Here is a 20,151-nt window from a genome sequence, read left to right as displayed (position 1 = left end):
ATATTTTACTTTCCTTACTTTCATGTTAGTCGAGGAAATGAAGCTGAAAAAATGGAAAAACCTCTCAATTTTTTCGTCCAGCATCGATTTGTACAAAAATTTGGAATTAGCCTCATTTCACCCTGTATTTCATTTTCTATATTGAACTTTACGCTTTTAGTTTTTTAAGGGTGAAAAGTACCCCTAATTGTAAAAAATTATAAAATAACATTTTAAACTTTAATATTGTCAACATTTGGTTCTTATTAGTTACATAATGATTGTTTTATGCTTTAAGATATACTATCATAATATTTCAACCCTTAAAACCACCCTTGTTGGAGCTATATATAAAAAATTTACTTATCCTAAAAGAATAATTTCGGCGTGCATCGATTTATATAAAAAATTGGGATTAGGATCATCTCACCCTGTACTTCATATTCTATATCATGCTTAAGGGCGTTGATTATTTTTAGGGGTGTAAACTACCCCTTATTGTCAAAAATTATATAAGACATTGTAAACTTTAATATGGGTAAAATTTGGTTTTGATTGGTTAAATAATGATTGTTTTATACTTTAGGATATAATATCATAATATTTCAACCCTTAAAAACCACCCTTAATAACATTAAGTTTTTACAAGTAGATATTTTAATAGATTATACAGAAAAAAATGTAGAATTAAAGAATTACAAAAACATTTATTTACAGAAACATACGAATTTACAAATATGTACAAATACAAATACAAATAGTGTTTAAGTCATCTTCCAGTATAGAAACCTTTTCTGTGGTGTTATACATGCATTGACAATTTTATCCATTAGCGGACTATCCGAATTTTTCGAAAAAAAAAAAAGTTTTATAAACATAGCTCCTTCCTTTTTGGCGATAAAAAGTTTTTTCAAAAACGACTTTGTAGGAGTTTTGAAGAGTTATAAGACTGTGTAAACTAAATTCCGTAAGATACCTTAGTTTTTAATTAGGGTGGGTTTAAAGGGCTCGAATGAGGGGGTGTTTGCTTGTAAATAGAGGTTTTAAATAGCTATATCTCGCTAAATGTTCACTGTAATGAAAATATATGCATAAAGGAATTTTAGTTATTATAAAAGCTACAATTTAGTAGTTAATCATTTTTTTCGTATCTCCAGTATTTGCGGAGATATTTTGAAGTAAAAGGTAAAAAATGGGAAATTCCAAAAAATTAACTTTTCTTTAAACTCAAATTTTTCTAAAATTAGCCCTTTTAAATAGGTCAAACTTCTTAAGTATATTGATACAGTCGAACCTGCTTATTGGAATACCTGTTAAAGGAATATCCCGCTTTAAGGAATAGAAATTGGCGGTCCCTGAACATTTCTACTTGCCACCAATGATGGGTTATTAGAATATCCCTGTTATAAGAATACTTTTGCTTGGCACGAAGGCTATTCCAATAAGCGGGTTCGACTTTAATACAAATATAAAATGAATTACAGAAAAGTAAAGACCAATTTTTAATTAGGAGGGTAGTTAGGAGGTTGTTTTCACTAATTTTTTCATAGAGAAAGCAGGTACCGACATTTTTTTGATCATAAGTTGCTTAATTTTCAGGCTAGAAACTTTTAATTATTATTTTTTATAAGGTCTAACTGTATACTTGAAAAAATATTATTTAAGTTTTCCTCGAAAAATGCAAAGTTTTTCCGTTATTTTACTTTGAATATTTCAAATTATGCATTTGACGAAAAAAGCTAACATTTAAAATCTGGGTTTGTACTAGTCTTAAAGATATTCCAGAAAAATAATTTGGTTTTAGGCCAGGGTAATAAGACAAAAATATACCCTGTTCGTGACACTCGAGCAGCCAGGGTATTCAAGCGTTTTTTCGACAAGTAATACCTATAGGAACAAATTGTAACTATTTCCTGCGTAGGATCTGGCGGCCATTTTTATTTATAAACAATTAACTGTCAAAAAATGGCATTTTTCCCTTTTTTTCAAATCAATGAAAAACAGTGAAACTTATGATTTTTTTAGTACAAATATCTTTGAGATTATGGAAAAAGCTTTAAAATGACATATTACAAATTTTGATATACTCATTTATTGTTAATATAATTGCGAGAAAAGGTCGGAATTGCAAAAAAAAAATATTTTCGCAATAATTGCTGTAAAAATTAGTGTACAGGTTTGAAATTTTTGTCAAATGAGGGTTCTTTGGTGCTTAATATGTGATAAAAATTTCAAAGCGATTCATTCAATTGTTTAAATTTTATTCGAATTGTTTATCTCAGTGAGCATTCTTTTTGCACCAACATAAGTCAGAAAAAAATGACGTTACAACCATTTCACAGGTGTCAAATGGAAAAGAATGAACTATATTTTCAACTTGATTTAAAAAAAGCGAATAAAAAATGCACTTATTAGTAATAAATAATTGTGCAAAAGTATCGTAAATCTTTCCTTATAAACTTTTTGAATAACTTTTTTCAAAAAAATTAACTTTTTTACCATGTTTTAAGTGCACAACTACCAAGTAATGTTATTTATATCATAATTGATAAAAAATTGTAATAAATATATATAATTTCTTATATAACAAAATAAAAAGTTTGTAAGGACAGATTTACGATACTTTTGCATAATTATTTATTACTAATAAATGCATTTTTTATTCACTTTCTTTAAACCAAGTTGAAAATATAGCTCATGCTCTTTCATTTGACACCTGTGGAATTTTTCTAACGTCATTTTTTTCTGACTTATGTTATTGTAAAAAAAATGCTCTCTGGGATAAACAATTTGAATAAAATTTAAACAATTGAATGAATCGCTCTGAAATTTTTATCACTTATTAAGCACCAAAAAACCCTTATATGACAAAAATTTCAAAGCTGTACACTAATTTTTACAATAGATATTGCGAAATTATTTTTTTTGCAATTCCGACCTTTTTTCGCAATTATATTAACAATAAATGAGTATATCAAACTTTGTAATACGTCATTTTAAAGCTTTTTGCATAATCTCAAAGATATTTGTACTAAAAAAACCATAAGTTTCACTGTTTTCCATTGATTTGAAAAAAAAAGGGGAAAATGCCATTTTTTGACACTTAATTGTTTATAAATAAAAATGGCCGCCAGATCCTACGCAGGAAATAGTTAAAATTTGCTCTTATAGGTATTACCTGTCGAAAAAACGCTTCAGCACCCTGGCTGCTCGAGTGTCATGGAAAAAACCTTATTACCCTGGACTATTTGTGTTAGTAAAAGATACAATTAGATATCCAAAGTTTTTTTGATTAAATGCATATTTTTCGAGGTATTCTCAAAAATCCTCTAAAAAAGTCGATTTTTTCATCGAAAAACTGTTACTTTTAAGCGCGAATAACTCGAAAAATATTAGTTTTACGAAGAAAATGTAAAAAACATTTTTTTCTTAGAATTACTTTTTACATCGATTTCCGATTTAAAAAGTAATAAAAAAATTCCCGCCCCCGAGATGGGGTGGCAACCCCCCCCCCCCAAGGTTTTAGCGTAAAGCGGCATGATATAGAAAATGATCCTTGGACTATTCCCTACCTTCTGTGAAAATTTCAAGTAAATCCATGCTGGACGAAAAAATTGCGAGTAGTCCTGTCGCCAGGGGGGGGGGTACAACGGCCTTCTTAATTCAGATGGACTTACCCAAGTTTTTTTTATGTATTTTGGCCCGTAGAACACGAATTTTTTGGGTAACAGTTGATCCGGATGTCGATAAGATTGTTATAAACAAAGAAGTTAAGGAATTACATCACAGCGATTTCTCGCAAAACAAAACAATTTTTTGTATTTTTTGGGTCATTCTAACCAAAAAATGTTCCTACAAGTTTTTTCGTAGGATGCATAGTTTTCGAGATAAACGCGGTTGAAATTTCAAAAAATCGAAAAATTGCAATTTTTGAACCCGAATAACCTTTGAATAAAAAATAAAATAGCAATTCTGCTTACCGCCTTTAAAAGTTTAAGTCAAATTTTATCTGTTTGGAATATTTGCATTGCTAAAAATTTATTTTTTGATTGTTAAAAAAAGCTATAAACACATAGTGTTTCCCGTGCCTAATGCATGCGTTTTATTGCATGCTACGTAGAAATAGCCCCGCTTGTACTTTTACCTCCTCTACCTACTCATTCGATTTTAAATGAGAAATCATTGAAAACATCACTCAAGCACTAGGTGTGTATAGCTTTGTTTTAACAATAAAATAATAAATTTTTAGCAATACAAATAATTAAAACCGATAAAATTTGACTTGAACTTTCAAATGCGGTAAGCAGAATTGCTATTTTATTTTTTAATCAAAAGTTATTCGAGTTCAAAAATTGCAATTTTTCGATTTTTTGAAAGTTCAACCGCGTTTATCTCGAAAACTATGCATCCTACGAAAAAATTTGTAGGAACATTTTTTGGTTAGAATGGCCCAAAAAATACAAAAAAATGTTTTCTTTTGCAAGAAATCGCTGTTATGTGATTCCTCAACTTCTTGGTTTATAACAATCTTATCGACATCCGGATCAAGTGTTACCCAAAAAATTCGTGTTCTTCAGGTCAAAATACATAAAAAAAACTTGGGTAAGTCCATCTGAATACAGGAGGCCGTTGTACCCCCCCTGGCGACAGGACTAGAGCCAAAATGCTTCATTTCCTCGACTATGTGACTCAAGTAAACGTTTACAAAAAGCAAGTAACTTGTAGCAAGTAACCTGCTCATTTTACTTACTTTCTTACTGGATTTATGTATACCGGCCTTAACTGAAGATTTGGCAGAAGCATCTGCTCTTTCATCACCATGTATTGTATACCCAGAAGCGACGGAATCCACATAAATTTTACAACAGCTTTATTTTTCTGAAGTTTTTTTTTCTCTGATTCTGGCCTTGGTTTAGAACTAGAACCTTTAGCCACGTAATTGTATAACTTATCACTAACTCAGGTGTAATGTGTAGTGTGTATGTTGAGTAAGTGCCTTGTTACTTTGCAAAGTCGACGTCATTGTCTTTGCAAAGAGACGCTAATTGTATCCGAACGTCTGCGGTCCCTCCGGTGAGTACCGATCCCACAAGGAAACTATTTTCATTTATTAATTTATAATAAATGAAAAAATTTCTGACCCTGGTGAGATTCGAACTCACTGCCATTCGGAACTTTCGTTCCAAAGGTTAGGCGCTCTTACCACTGAGCCACAGGGGGGGATTTTCTGAAGTTTGTACAAAAGATTCTTTATCGATTGGAACAAAAGATGAGTTGGATAAATGGTAAGTAACTCATAGGGCTTAAGAATATATCATTATTAATATCTGTCAATTTTAGAGTTCAGGGCGTATTCTAATGCTTTGTAAATTGCGAATATTTCTTTCGTATATACGTATACAATGTGTTATACTTTGAGATTTTGTATAAAGCAGTACAGTCATTGTGTATGAAAGCACATCTCACCCCTTCATCTTATTTGGAAGCGTCAGTATACATAATATGTTGGTACTTCTAGTACTTCTATTGCTAAAATTGTTCAACCATGGAGGAATCGCTAAGATAACTAGTCTGTGTTAAACTCATGGCTAGAAAGGTTTTTTTCTGGCCGTCCAAGGTGGAGGAGTATGAGCTTGGTTTGGTATACACTCTGGGCCAAAATTAACCGCCCACCTTAAAAATGGGTCAAATTTGATATCTCGAATTTCCTAAACCTGTTGTCCGATTTAAGTGATTTTTTAGTATGTTATAGCCTTATTCTTTAACAATATTGCTGTAATAATATTGTTGCTAAACAGGCAAATTTTCATCGTGTACCGGGTGTACGAATCAAACTATGTTTTTATTTCTCAATGTTCGCATCACCCTGTGGAATACTCTAAAATACTGAAATTAAAACTCAACTATAGCCTCATGAATGGGGTTCAGAAAAGGACTAGGTACTCGAGAAGCTCTTCTCGGTTTGAATGTTCTTACACAAAGATGCCTAGACGTTAATCAAGAAGTACATGCATGTTTTATCGATTTTGAAAAAGCATTTGACAGAGTACGCCACGATAGGCTAAGAGACATTCTTGAAAGAAAAGACATAGATAATAAAGATCTGCGAATAATTCTCAACTTATATTGGAATCAGAAGGCTAACATCAAAATAGAAAATGAGATATCAAAAGCAATAGAAATACGTAGAGGATTAAGACAGGGATGCATTTTCTCACCACTGCTATTTAATGTATATAGTGAAAGCATCTGTCAGGAAGACCTTTTGCAAGCAAATGAAGGAATCGTAATCAATGGAGAGGTTGTAAATAATATTCGATACGCAGACGACACAGTACTAGTTGCAAGAACAGTAGAAGAATTACAACGATTACTTACAAACATAAATATTGCTTGCAACAATTATGGCATAAACATTAATATCAAAAATCCAAGTATATGGTCTTCAGTAAAATTATGACACAACCAGCACATATTAGTATAAATGGCATTCAAATTGAAAAAGTATCAAGTTACAAATACTTGAGAACTTTAATAAACGAAACTGGAGACCAAAACAATGAAATAAAAAGAAGTATCGAAATTGCCAGGGCCACCTTCTTAAAGATGAGAAAATTCTTCTGCAACAGAGATATAAGCATCCCTCTACGATTAAGAATGCTAAGAGGCTACGTATTTAACACGCTATTATACGGTGTAGAGGCCTGGATTCTCAAATAGAACAACATAAAAAACATTGAAAGATTCGGGATGTGGTGCTACCGACGAATGCTGAAGATAAGTTGGGTTGAAAGAATCACAAATCTTGAAGTAATACGAAGGATAGGAAGAGACCCAGAAATTTTGTTAACGATAAAACGAAGAAAACTCGAGTATTTGGGTCACCTGATGAGAGGTCATAAATACGCATTACTTCAAAATATAATGCAAGGATAAATAGAAGGGAAACGGAATCCAGGCCGTAGAAGAATGTCATGGTTGCGGAATTTGAGAGTGGTTTGGCTGCACCACTAATGAACTTTTAGGTCAGCTGTAAACAAAGTCAGGGTAGCCTTGATGATTTCCAATCTCCGATAGGAGTGGCACAAGAAGAAGAAGATAGCCTCATGTTTTTTCAACATCTTGTTTTTTTATTCATTCTGCATTCTGCATGAAAAATAATGACAGTTTGCTTTATAAACTTATGTCCACAAATGCCTTGTTTCCGATATAGAGGGTGTTGAAATTTTTCTTACAAACTGACGATTTATTTATTGCTTTATACCCGGTTGAAATATGCAAATGAAAATTGGGGAGTTTTAAGACAGTTATTGCACATTTTTTGATATAAAATTAAGAATTTAATATTCACCATTGGCGCGCATAGATAATATGAGCCGTCATAAACATACGTTTATAAAGCAAACTGTCATTATTTTTTCATGCAGAAGTACTCCTTCAAGTTTGCCATACTTATTTAAAAACACCCTGTAATGATGAAAAACATGGCTAGTTGTTAAAGTACCTAACTTTTTTATTATCCAACATAAGCCAATTAATCAGAAAACAGAATTGAGAAAACATGAGGCTATAGTTGGTTTCAATTTCAGTATTTTATAAACACGAGAATATTCCAAAGGGTGTGGCGAAGTTTGAGAAAAGAACACAGTTTGATTGGTACACCAGGCATACAATGGCAATTTACCTGTCTAGCGACAATATTATTACAGCGATATTGATATAGAAAAAAGGCTATTAGCCCAATAAATGACCGTTTTGGAGTGTAATTTCCAGGGGCAACTCCGAATTACATGAAAATTTGGATTTAGGTTCTACTTACCCTCCACTTCAAAGTTGAATTTGTGCCGTTGGTTGCTTTTACTTGGGGGGTGAAATTTACCCCTTCTCCGGGGGTGAAAAACGCGAGTTTAAAATAAGGTCGGAGATGGATAAACTGACTTATTTTAAGCACCTTTTGTTCTATAAAGTTTTTTACGTAAGTCAATACTTTTCGAGTTATGCGCGATTTAAAATGTTGATTTTTCGACAAAAAAACTACGTTTTCAGACGGTTTTTCCCCAATAACTCAAAAAGTAAATATTTTATCGAAAAAAATATTTTTAGCAAAAGTGTAGCCTATAAAAAAAAACGAAAAAAATGGTGTAACAGTAAAGCCTACAAATTGAGTAGAAGCAAAGTTGTAGCTCATGAAAAATACGTTCTTATTCGTCTAATTCCAAATCGAATATTTCAACGCGAAATCACCGAAGAAAGAAGCGTTTTTCGGGAAAACCTTATTAACATTTTTAAAGTATCGGAAAAAGCTTATTATTTGTTTTTTTACAAAAGTTTACAGCATCAAAAATAAACGAGTTACACTGAAAAAAAAAGTTGGCCCCTTTTTTCGGTAAAAAAAATCGTGAAAACCTCCTTCTATTTATGGTAGGGGAGCAAAGTATGCTAAATGTGCAGTCACTCGAGCGCTTTGGTGACCTATTGGGTTGTGAAGAATAGGTCCTAAAACCAAAAAAAGTTTTCCATTTAGTGGGCGCTTGCCATTTTTTAATTTAATTTTCCATTTTCAACAATCGTTTTTTCCGATTATAACGCCGTCTACCATAATTCGAAAAATTGTTTCGAATAAAAGTTACTTATTTTTACGTAAGGAATCCAAATCGGCAATAAAAAATGAGGGCCCCTATTTAAGATTTTAAAGTAACCCCCCACCCCACCTCCGCGGGGGGTCGTGTTTGGTGCCATTCGATAGATTTTTAAAAAATATTGAACAAGTATATTTTACAGTTTTTCGATCTGATGTTCCTTTCGCGAAATATCGCGGGATTCGTATTTAAAATATTAAATTTACCCCCCACCCCTCTCCGTGGGAAGTCGTGTTTGGTATCATTCGATAGATTTTTTAAAAATATTGAGCACATATTTTTTAGTTTTTCGATCTGTCATTCATTTCGCGAAATATTCGCTTTTTTCTTGTGAAAATTTGGGACTCACCCATTTCCTTACGCCCCGCCCAAATCGTCTGATTTTTAAAATATACACTCTTTTGCATGTACTTAATTTACCTTATCTTAATCTGACAATTTCGAGTTTTTTTAAGGATAGATTTTTTATTTCGGGCCCCCCTTAACGAACTCCCCTGTGTTAAGAGCCAATATATGGTAGAGGTACATCTGCAGGGTACCAGGTTTCTCCCCATATGATAATCTGACGCGCTCGAGTAACTGCAAAAATCCCCGCTTGGGCTCCCCTACCATTAGCACCCTGAATGAAATTAATCGTTTGGCTTTACCATCTATTTTAACTGTATGTGTATTCTTTATATGGTCTGTAAGTTTGATTGGTTTGAATTGCTTATTTTTAAAAACATTTGGTTTTATAGTAAAAAAAAATTTCTAAAAATTTGTGAAAAATTTCGTTTTTTCAAAATAATTTAAAAAGTATTAGTGATAAGAAAAATCTTAAAGAGTAAAAAAATGTAGGTTGTGCTATTATAAATAAGCTAGTTTCATTTTGTTTCTCCGTAAGACAAAAATTGGTTAAGATATGGCTGTTCAAAATTTGGATACACTCGTGATTAGTGACCCATTCAAGCTTTCCCAATTATAATCCTTTCAAAAATAAACACTTTAAACCGGTGAGATGGACAGATCATATAAAAAATAGATAGGTAAGTAAATTGTTTGTAAAGCGGTAGCGATTAATTTTATTTGGGGAGCTAAACACGGCGAGATTTTCATGATTTAAAAAAAAAAGAGGGCTGACTTTATTTTGAGCGTAACTGGCTTATTTTCAATGCTAAAACTTTTGTTAACAATTAAAACAAAGCTTTTTATAAACACTTTAAAAAAGGTTAAATGGGTTTTTTCCGAAAAGTGCTTAATTTTTCGGTGATTTCACCTTGAAATATTCGATTTGGAATTAGACGAATAAGAACGTATTTTTCATGAGCTACAACTTTGTTTTTATTTGATTGATACGACTTTACTGATACACCATTTTTTTGGGTTTCTTATAAGCTACACTTTTGCTAAAAATATTTTCTTCGATAAAATATTTACTTTTTGAGTTATTTGAGAAAAACTGTCTGAAAACGTAGTTTTTTTATCGAAAAATCAACATTTTCAATGGCAAATAACTCGAAAAGTATTGACTTACGTAAAAAACTCTATAGAACAAAAGTTGCTTAAAATCAGTCAGTTTATCCATTTCCGCTCTTATCTTCAACGTATATTTTTTCACCCCCGAGAAGGGGTGACTGTCACCCTACAAGTAAAAGCAACCAACGGCACAAATTCAACTTTGAAGTGGAGGGTAAGTAGAACCTAAATCCAAATTTTCATGCAATTCGGAGTTGCCCCTGAAAATTACACGGTATCGCCGAATTTCCCGTTCATTTACTGAGCTATATAACATATTAAAAAGATCACTTAAATCGGACAACAGGTTTAGCAAATTCGAGACATCAAAAATGACCATTTTTAACGTGTCCGGATTTTTTGACCAGGAGTGTATTATGGAGTAGAAACATGGATCATGGCATAAATAAAAGAAATCCTGTTAATACTTTTGAAAGAAAGATATTATGGAGGATATTGGGATCATTTGCCTACGAGTTATTGCAAAATATGCGAAAATACAGAGATTGCGCTGGGCAGGTCACTTTATAAGAATGGATAACGACAGAACACTTAGTAGAATACTATGGTGGGACGTCGGCCAGTAGAAAGACCAAAAAATAGGTGGATAGACGAAGTGAGAACAGATTCTAAAGAGTTGGTGGATCTTCTAAAGAACCGATGAGTGTGGATAACTGGAAGAGAGGATCCAGGGACAGAGATACTTAGAAGCGAATGCTGAGGGAGGCCAGGGCCCAACTTGGACTGTACTGCCATAGGAGAGAGAATAAATGGAAGATTGAGAATAATCCAATTGACGGCAGTATTACCGACTTATACCAGATGTCTTATGAACAAAAAAACTCTTCTTATGGTGCCTATCCGTTACGGATGTTGGACACTAACATGGCTATTCTGACTTTGTTGACTGCTGCCCTGAAAAGTCCGGTAGTGGTTAAGTTAAACCATTTTCGCAGGTTATGCAGCCAGGATATTCTTCTTCGTCCTGGACTTTTTTTCCCATGCACTTTACCTTGAAGTATGGTCCGAAGTAGGTCATATCGCTGTTCATTGCGCATTACATGGCCCAGGTATTCCAGTTTGCGACGTTTTATGGTTACGACTAGTTCGCGCTCTTTACCCATTCTATGTAGAACTTCTTCGTTGGTAACTCAGTCTATCCAGGAAATCCTCAACATGCGTCTATAGCACCACATCTCAAATGCTTCGAGTCTCTTCAGTGATGCTTCAGTTAAGGTCCATGACTCCACGCCATATAAAAGAACGGAGAATACGTAGCATTTTAGTAAACGAACTTTTATTTCCAATTTTATATCGTGGCTGTTAAAGATTTTTTTCATTTTGACGAAAGCTGATCTTGCCTTCTCGATCCTTATCTTAATTTCCGTCGATTGGTCCCAGTGTTCATTTAAGTTTGCACCCAAATAACAAAAGTTGGTGATTTGTGTTATAGGTTGTTGGTTAACTAGTAATTGACCAGGTGGTATCCTATTTTTGCTTATAACCATGTATTTGGTTTTTTTGATGTTAAAATCAAGCCCAAACCTGCTACTTACTTCTGCCACCCTGGAGACAAGTGTCTGCAGACCTTCAAGACTGTCTGCAAAAATGACAGTATCATCAGCGTATCGTATGTTGTTCAATCGTTCTCCGTTTATAAGTATTCCCTCGTCTATGTCCGTTAGCGCTAGCTTCATAATGTGCTCTGAATATGTATTAAACAATAATGGGGACAATATACATCCCTGTCGCACACCTCTTTTTATCTTTATGTCGTCTGTTAACTGATCCCCTACTCTAACGGCTGCAGTTTGTTCGTAATAGATATTGTTTATTATACGGCGATCTCTGCTATCTAGACCAATTGAATTTAATATTTTCATCAGTTCGTCATGTTTTATTCTATCGAACGCTTTCTGGTAATCAACAAAACACACATATATATCACAATTCACGTCTCTACATCTTTGAAAGAGAACTTGTATTGCAAAAAGTGCCTCTCGAGTACCTAATGCATCCCTGAAGCCGAATTGTGTGTTTGTCATGTGTTCTTCACACTTTTTATATATCCTTTTATGTATAATTTTTAAAAAAGTTTTCAGTAGATGGCTCATAAGGCTTATTATTCGATAATCTTCACATTTTTTGGCATTGGGTTTTTTAGGGATTGTTATAAAAGTTGATCTTAGCCACTGTTGGGGTATTTTTACACTTTGGTATATATTGTTGAAGATCAAGGTAAGTCTTTTTACTTCGTCTTTATCCATAATTTTCAAAAATTCTGAGTAGAACTCGTCTGGTCCTGCGGCTTTTCCCTCCTTAATGTTGGTTATAGCAGCTTCTACTTCCGCTTCGAGAATAGGTGGTCCGGTATCGTCATTTTTATTTTGTGTGATGGTGACATTCCTATTGTCTTCAAATGTTGTTGTCACATAGTTCATCCATGTTGTTTTTGTTTCTTCAATATCAACTATTGGATTTCCTTGAGCGTCTGTTAAGTGTCCCGGCCTTTTTGATCTATAGATGCCTGCTGCTTCTTTGAGCTTTTTGTGGAGGTTGAAGGAATCGTGTTTACGTTCCAATATCTCGATTTCTTCACACTGTTCTTCCAGATTTCTGTTTTTAAACAAAAAAACTATAAACCTAAATTGACGTATGCACTCACCGTATTTGTTGAATTAATATTTGTTTCAAGGCCGCATTCATCATCGACAGAGATGGCAGTGTCGTGGGAACTCCCACCTATGGCCGTATGATTGACCATAGCGACGATAGCGACTGACATGTTGGTACGCATGATGTAAGCGTTTGCCATACCGAGAAATAGCATAAAGGTGACGGTATGCCTTGTTCCAAACCATCCTGAAAGAGAAAGAATACATTATTAGATAAATTCTTCATCTAGTGTTATATATTATAAGTTTTTTCTAGCATACGCCATAAAACGTATAAACTCAAAGAAATAATTAAGAAAAATAAGAATTAACCTTTTAAAGTAATTAAAAATTGTTTATTCCACTTCAGTACTATCCTCTATTCTCTTTAGAAAGTACCTACTCTAGAATAGTGCTTTTGGTTGAGTCGGATACCTGCTATATATCTGTAATATCCTAGCAGTACAAAATAACCATTTTTATATATCATAACGCCTTTTTTACTAATTAACTTGAAGCTTCAGGAAGCAGGAACCCATCAAGTGTCCATTTGAACTAAATTATTTGATTGGATTAAACGACGTGGATGAAGTTGAAACCATTTCGAAAACAAAACTAGGCAGTATGTTCCAAGTAGTATAAATATTATTCAGACACCCAAAAAATAAGATTCATAAAAATAAGATGAAATATAATAAATAGCAAACATTTGTCTGTTATCTCAATTGTAATCCTACTTTACAAGATGAATGTAAAAAAAGATCTTAATATAGGGGAATGGGGGGCATGACGGGGTCTCGAGGTAAGACGGGGTACCGCACAGAAACAAGAAACTACACGTTGGTGAATAGCATGCAGCAACTCAATAGGAAGAGTTATTCGACTAACGGTCCCTGCAAGAGAAACCGTGAATGAGAGTGCACGCGTTTTTTGTTTACAAACGGAAAACTGTTTTAGCGATCCGTTGATCTAATTTTGTGCAAGGACAACCATCGTTATTTTAAGGTAATTATGATCACCTCATTAATGTCTTTTTTATCGTTGTTTACTAGTATTCTTATTTTGATATTGGCATATTGTTTGTGTGAATACGTTAAACATTTAATTAGTGAATTTTTTTTGTTCAAAGTTACCTTTTGAGGCAAGATGGGGTATTGGGTGCGGGGTATGATGGGACATTGGTGGTAAGTCTGCGTTAATTTAAATTTCTTAATAAATAACATTGGATTATTATTTTAGATAATACCATGGTACGTACTTACTACAAAAAAAAACAAAAAGATGAGAGTGGTCGAGAGATGCTATGAAAATAGCCATAGATAAAGTGACATCGTCAGAACCCTGGGTAGGCTGCCAGATCTGTGGATGTTGAGCTCACAATGCTTGTGCTAGGTGGACAATGAAGATCTGGAGCAAATACACATTTTTGTTTGTTTTGTGAGAATTAATTAGCATCACCATCATGCCCCAATTTCCATTACCCCATCATACCCCATAGTATGGGGCAAGATGGTTTTTCATAATGTTCTTATTAATGGCTAATTGTTGAAAAATGTGATGGGTTGATTTTCCAAAGATTGTACCAAATCATAGTTAGATTAATGACGTAACGTGCCATCAATTAGTAATAGTAATAAACGTAGTAATTAGGTTGTATTTTTGTTATTTTCCTTAGCTACCCCATCATACCCCCCCTTCCCCTAAGGTATAACAAAGTGTATCAGATATATTGTGCAGACATTCCAACTTGTCAATTTATACTGAACTACTCATGTACCTATATCCGATTCTTAAGATCATAATGTACATACATAATATGGTATCCAGTTGGAACAATTTTCTTCCAAAAAATGTAACATAGGTATTTATTACCAAACAATTCTAAAATAATGTTTCGAGTTTCTTGTTCTACAAACTACTATTTACGTCAAATTTGTATCTTTATATAATATGTTACAGTTAAGTTGATTCTCAGTTAGAGTTGACTTTTCCTAGTTCGAGTCAACTCAAACTGAAACGAGCAGTAAAAGTTGATTTGAAAAATTTACTTCAACTTTGACTAGTTGAAGGTGACTCTTCCTAACCCTTGTTAGTAAAAGTAGATTATACAATTTATACGAGTGAAATCTCACGTGCATTTTTGATGAGTGTGCGTCTCTTTGTTTTGACATTTTGACCGTTTCAACAACTTATTAGTCCAAGCTGTAACGTCGCCCCTGTTAGGTAAATTATTCTGATTCGATTTTTTTGCACAAACTTACTCAAACAAATACAGCCTTATGACAAATACAAGTGTCAGGCGGTATCGCGGTCGAAAAATTGTTTAACCAATTTTTGTTAACCAAATTCACAAAAATAATTTTTATCTACTCTACCTCATATTATATATAAGTTTTTATTGTGTGAAAATTTTAAATATAGAAAGCAGTATATGAAGGGTTTAAAGTGTGCCTGAAGTAATAATGTATTTTAAATGGGATTAACTTTTTCGCACTGTTTTTTAACACACTTTCATATAATCAAATATCCTTAACTTTCGCCTTGTCATGGTGATGACATGTGAGCAATAAATTACAAAAAAGGTTTTGACAGTTTTGTGGTTTGGCAGAAGTTTGAATTTTTAAATGTCAAAGTTCTAAAAAATTGTAAAATAGGAATGTATTCCAGTGACGAAGAGTTGCAGTTTTTTTATTTGTTTTTTGGTAGATAAAATATTGTATGAAACTGTGCGTGAAGTATTTTTTGCGCACTTAGGCGATGTATAGCAATCGGGCCGCTCGTGCTCTAAACATCGTGTGCGTTCGCAAAAAGCATACTTCACAAACTGTTTTATAAATAACTAAGTATTTCACTCCGCACAATTTTTTTTAGATTATTTTGGTCATTCGGAGCAAAAAAGGTATCTTGTGATTTTTCTCTAAAATTGATAGTTTTCGAGTTATACGCGATTTAAAATTTGAAAAATGCGAAATGACCATTTTTAAGGCTTAATAACTCGATTAAAAACTATTATTATGAAAGTCAGAAAGTCACCTAATCAAAGTTTAAAGCCCCCCTACAAGATCCTGAAGAAATTTTTGTCATTATTTTATTACTAAGCTGTTATTTTTAATTATCAACAATGAGCGCTAAGAGCGTATTGAGGCGGCCGTCAATGTGAGTGCGAGTAAGATTCTCCATTCCGACCGTCCAATGGTGCATCTCAGTCGCACTTACATTGACAGCCGCCTCAATACGCTCCTAGCGCTCATTGTTAATAATTAAAAATAACAGCTTAGTAATACAATAATGACAAATATTTCTTCAGTACTTTGCAGGGGGTCGTTAAAATTTGATTTGGTGACTTTCTGACTTTCATAATAATAATTTTTAACTGAGTTTAAGCCTTGAAAATGGTCATTTTCGCATTATTCAAATTTTAAATCGCGTATAACTCGAGAACAATAAATTTTACAGAAAAATCACAAAAGACATCTTTTGCTACGAATGACCCAAATGATGTAAAAAATGCCCGAAATGAATTTTTTTTTGTGAATTTGTAAAAAAAAATTGTTTAAACAATTTTTCGATTACGGTACCACCTGACACCCTGTGGATTCGTTATAAGGACCTCTTTTTGAGTAAGTTTGTGCAAAATAATAGAACTGGAATAATTTACCTAACGGGGGCGACGATAGAGCCTGGACTATAAATAATTTGAACATAATATACAGTAACATTTAATTTGTAGAATCGGTTGTTTGTGTGATCAACTTGTACCAAATGGCATTGGGAAGAGTATACTTTAACTAGTTGGAGTCTACTTTTACTAGTAAATGTTGAATAAAAATCTTCATTTTATATTTATAATCAACTTTTACTAAAACCAGCCGTTTGAGTCGACTCGAACTAGGAAAACTCAACTCCAACTGGATAATCAACTTGGACTGTAACATATACAAGGCTTGGCAACCTTGCGTTAGTTAAAGAACTTCGTTTTATTTTTAGTCTATAAAGGCACGTATCCACTATGGTCGCGCTCCGCGCTCCTAAAACGGCTCCACATAGTGGATACGTCGGCGCTCCCAGACCGTGCAACAGTGGCGCTGCGCCTCGGCGGTCCAATCGGTGACGGTTTATATGTTTCTATGTAGAGGAGTGCATGCCGTATTCATTGAAACAGTTGCAGGGAGCACGAAGCACAACCTTAGTGGATACGTGCGTTAAAGAACTAGGGATCGCCAATTTCTTGAAAATTTCAAGACCTTGTCTTGATCTTGTCTTGATTTCAAGACAAGAAGTAATTTTAGATTGTAGGACAAGACAAGAAATTTTATGTCAATACCAAGATTTCTTGTCAAGTAATCAAGAAATCTTGAAATATCTTGACTAGATAATAACGAAAACTCTAAAACGTATTTATTTGTGAAAAATAAAATATATTTTAACATAAAATAACGTACTTTAATGTATCGAACACTTTTTTTGTTAAAACGATTTACAAAAATGTAAATCATGTAAACGTAACAAAAATTTTTTAATCGATGTTGATAAGCCATGAATTAGGCAGATAATACTTCTTATGGAATCAACGTCTAGCCGATTTTTTGACTTTGAAAAAAAAAGCTGCTCTTGAAACTAGCCTTTCCGCAGGTACAGATGTTGCTAGCGTTACGAGAAAATCCTTGGCGATAATTACGGGTAGAGATTTTCGTGTCTTCTATACCAATCAAGTATATTCTCAACATCTTCTGACCTAGGCTCATTTAAGTATTTTTCGGCTCTGGTATTGGATTCTGTAGGTCATTCTGGGATATATTAGGCCGTGTTAGCACGCAACGCAATAAAAAAGGTCGCCGGGGAATCACCGGACCAGGTAATCAAGAAATTTCAAGATTTTGAAATTTCTTGAGTCAAGACAATATATAAGATGTCAAAAAAACGTCAAAACAAGATTTTTTTAAATTTCTTGATTTTTGCTCAAGACAAGACAAGAGGTTGTTATCAAGATAAGAATTCTTGTCTTGTCGACCTCTATAAAGAATACCAAAAAAGGGACTTACAACGAACAAAAATTAGGCAGAAGTGACTAATAAGAGAAATGAACAACGGTGGTATTGAAGAGACAAAATAAATTTTAAAATTTGTGAAAAAGTTCCAAAAATTGTATAAAATATAATTCTCTTTATTTTTGTTTATGCACAGTTATGTCGAAAAGTTAATAATAAATGAGACAATTCAATAATTATGCTTCCCCTCCGCTTCCACTATTTTCCCCCTTAATTCGAAGAATATTGATCGCATATAAAAATTATGCAAAATAAATTGTAGGAAATTGTATTTCCAACAATTTTATATCTACCGGTTCCTACCGTTTTTGTCGAAAAGTTGAAAATGGCGGAGATATTAAGCAACAACGGTTCTTCTTTAAAATCAATATGGCGGCTAATGCAACCGCGCAATTCAGCCGAGATTTTAAATTTACACTACTATTTATATCCCCTAAAGGATAGAATTATAAAATTCAATTCAATAATTATGCCCCCCCCCCCACTTTTTATTATTTTCCCACTTAACTTGGAAAATATCAACCACATGAAAAAAATTGTTAAAAAGAAATTGGAAATCATATTGGGAACAATTTTAGTTGAAAATGGCGTAGATATTGAACAAAAACAATTGCTATAAAATCAATCAGGTCTTACGCTCGATCCATTTCCGCATACGTACTACCTTAAATATTAATTTTAGCAAAAGAATGAAAGAGATCAAAATTGTTAAGAATTTAATTTTCTCTATTTTTGTATAGCAACATTTTTGTCGTAAACTAATAATAAACGAGATAATTAAAAAATTATAACAAACGAAATTATAGAAAATCACATTTTTAACAATTTTGCTTCTTATATTTTTTGTCGAAAAGTTGAAAATGACGAAGATATTGAGCAAAAACGGTTCTCGTTTAAAATCAAGATGGCGGCTAACGCAACGGCGGAATTGAGTCGAGTTTTAAATTTACACTACTATTGATCCCCCTAAAAATTAGAAAAATAAAATTTGGGGCAGCTCCTAATGCAAGGTTAGGCCTGTTATTCGGCTTACCCGACTGGACTAGTGGGACAATTATTGTATTATCCAGTTCTTTCAGGTACAATAAGAAATTGTTAGATTTTAGATTTCATGTAATCTGGAATCTAGGTAATGAATGTTTAATAATTCAAATGAATCGTTGCAATTTTTATATCACTCTCCTTGAATCTCATATCCGGACATCCGGTTCTTTTCATAACCCATAAAATTCAATTAAACCAACAATTAACTAATTGTGTTTTGTGGAAATGAATGAAGACTATTTTTAGAAATTAATTGTTTAAGCAGATGTAAATATTTCATCTAATTATTTAATTAAGTGTAATAATGAATGCCTGAATGTGATTGAGAGCTAATTTGCGCAATTTTATACAATGTAAAAGAATAGTATATTGTGCAACAAGTGCAGAAAGATACTAATTTCTCACGAGTTTGAAAAGTTGCGGTACGAGCGCAAGCGAGTGCCGCAATTCAAACGAGTGAGAAATTATCTTTCTGCACGTGTTTCACACTATACTTTTTCTACAAGCACAGTTTTTCCTAAAAATAAAAATCACAATTTCCAAACGACGATTAATTATAATAGGTACCTATATGATAAATTTTAAACTGTATTTAATTAATACCTACTAATCAATTTAAATTCCTTATACCTAAATAAATTACACAGAAATCAGTTAAAAAATTAATGCACTGCCTTAATTTGTTTAAATTTAAACAATTATTACACATTATTGACATTATATTTATGCAGTCACGGATTTACACAAAACCTACTTCATTCGACGTCTCTTGCACAGGTTGCTAAATCCTTATTGGTTATTTGATAATTATAAAATGTTTAATAAGAATAAAATTGTAAAATAAAACAGTTGTAACAACCATAATTTAGTTTCTATGCTATAGTTAAATATAATAATTGTCTTATAGGTTATATATTTGTCTAAAGTTTAACCACGGATGTAAACAGAATATAACGTTACTCAGAATGCGGTAGTCCACGGATGTAAACAGAATATAACGTTACTCAGAATGAGGTAGTCAACTGTGCAGAAAAGAACTTTGCGGCACAGAAACGTCACTTTGCGGCATAGAAACGTCACTTTTCTGCACACTAATGTCAAATATCTTATACTGTGAGAAAATATCAAGTTTGCTAACATAAAACCGTGCAGAAAAGTGCACTTTGAATAGTGGTTGTAGAAAAAATAAATTATTTGATATTAATAAAAATTTCAGTCATATCAGTTTTCGTTTTTATTGGTTTTTTAAACGTCGTTTTAACAATAGTTTTTTGGGGAAATTTCGAATAGGGT

General features: G+C 33.0%; 1 protein-coding gene across 5 annotated transcripts in view; it reads right to left on the bottom strand.

Moving 5' to 3' along the window:
* The window catches only part of LOC114331072 (putative inorganic phosphate cotransporter), a 387,747-nt gene that overhangs the window by 51,032 nt on the left and 316,564 nt on the right, over positions 1–20,151 (bottom strand). For all 5 annotated transcript variants that reach the window (XM_028280548.2, XM_028280546.2, XM_028280545.2 and 2 more), the window contains exon 2: positions 12,778–12,974. In XM_028280548.2, the coding sequence (XP_028136349.2) occupies positions 12,778–12,974 (197 nt within the window). The remainder of the gene's footprint in view (positions 1–12,777; positions 12,975–20,151) is intronic.

Source organism: Diabrotica virgifera, chromosome 9, assembly GCF_917563875.1.
Source record: "Diabrotica virgifera virgifera chromosome 9, PGI_DIABVI_V3a".
NCBI lineage: Eukaryota > Metazoa > Arthropoda > Insecta > Coleoptera > Chrysomelidae > Diabrotica > Diabrotica virgifera.
Note: the sequence above shows the minus strand (reverse complement) of the source record. Positions and strands in the feature narration are given on the sequence as shown.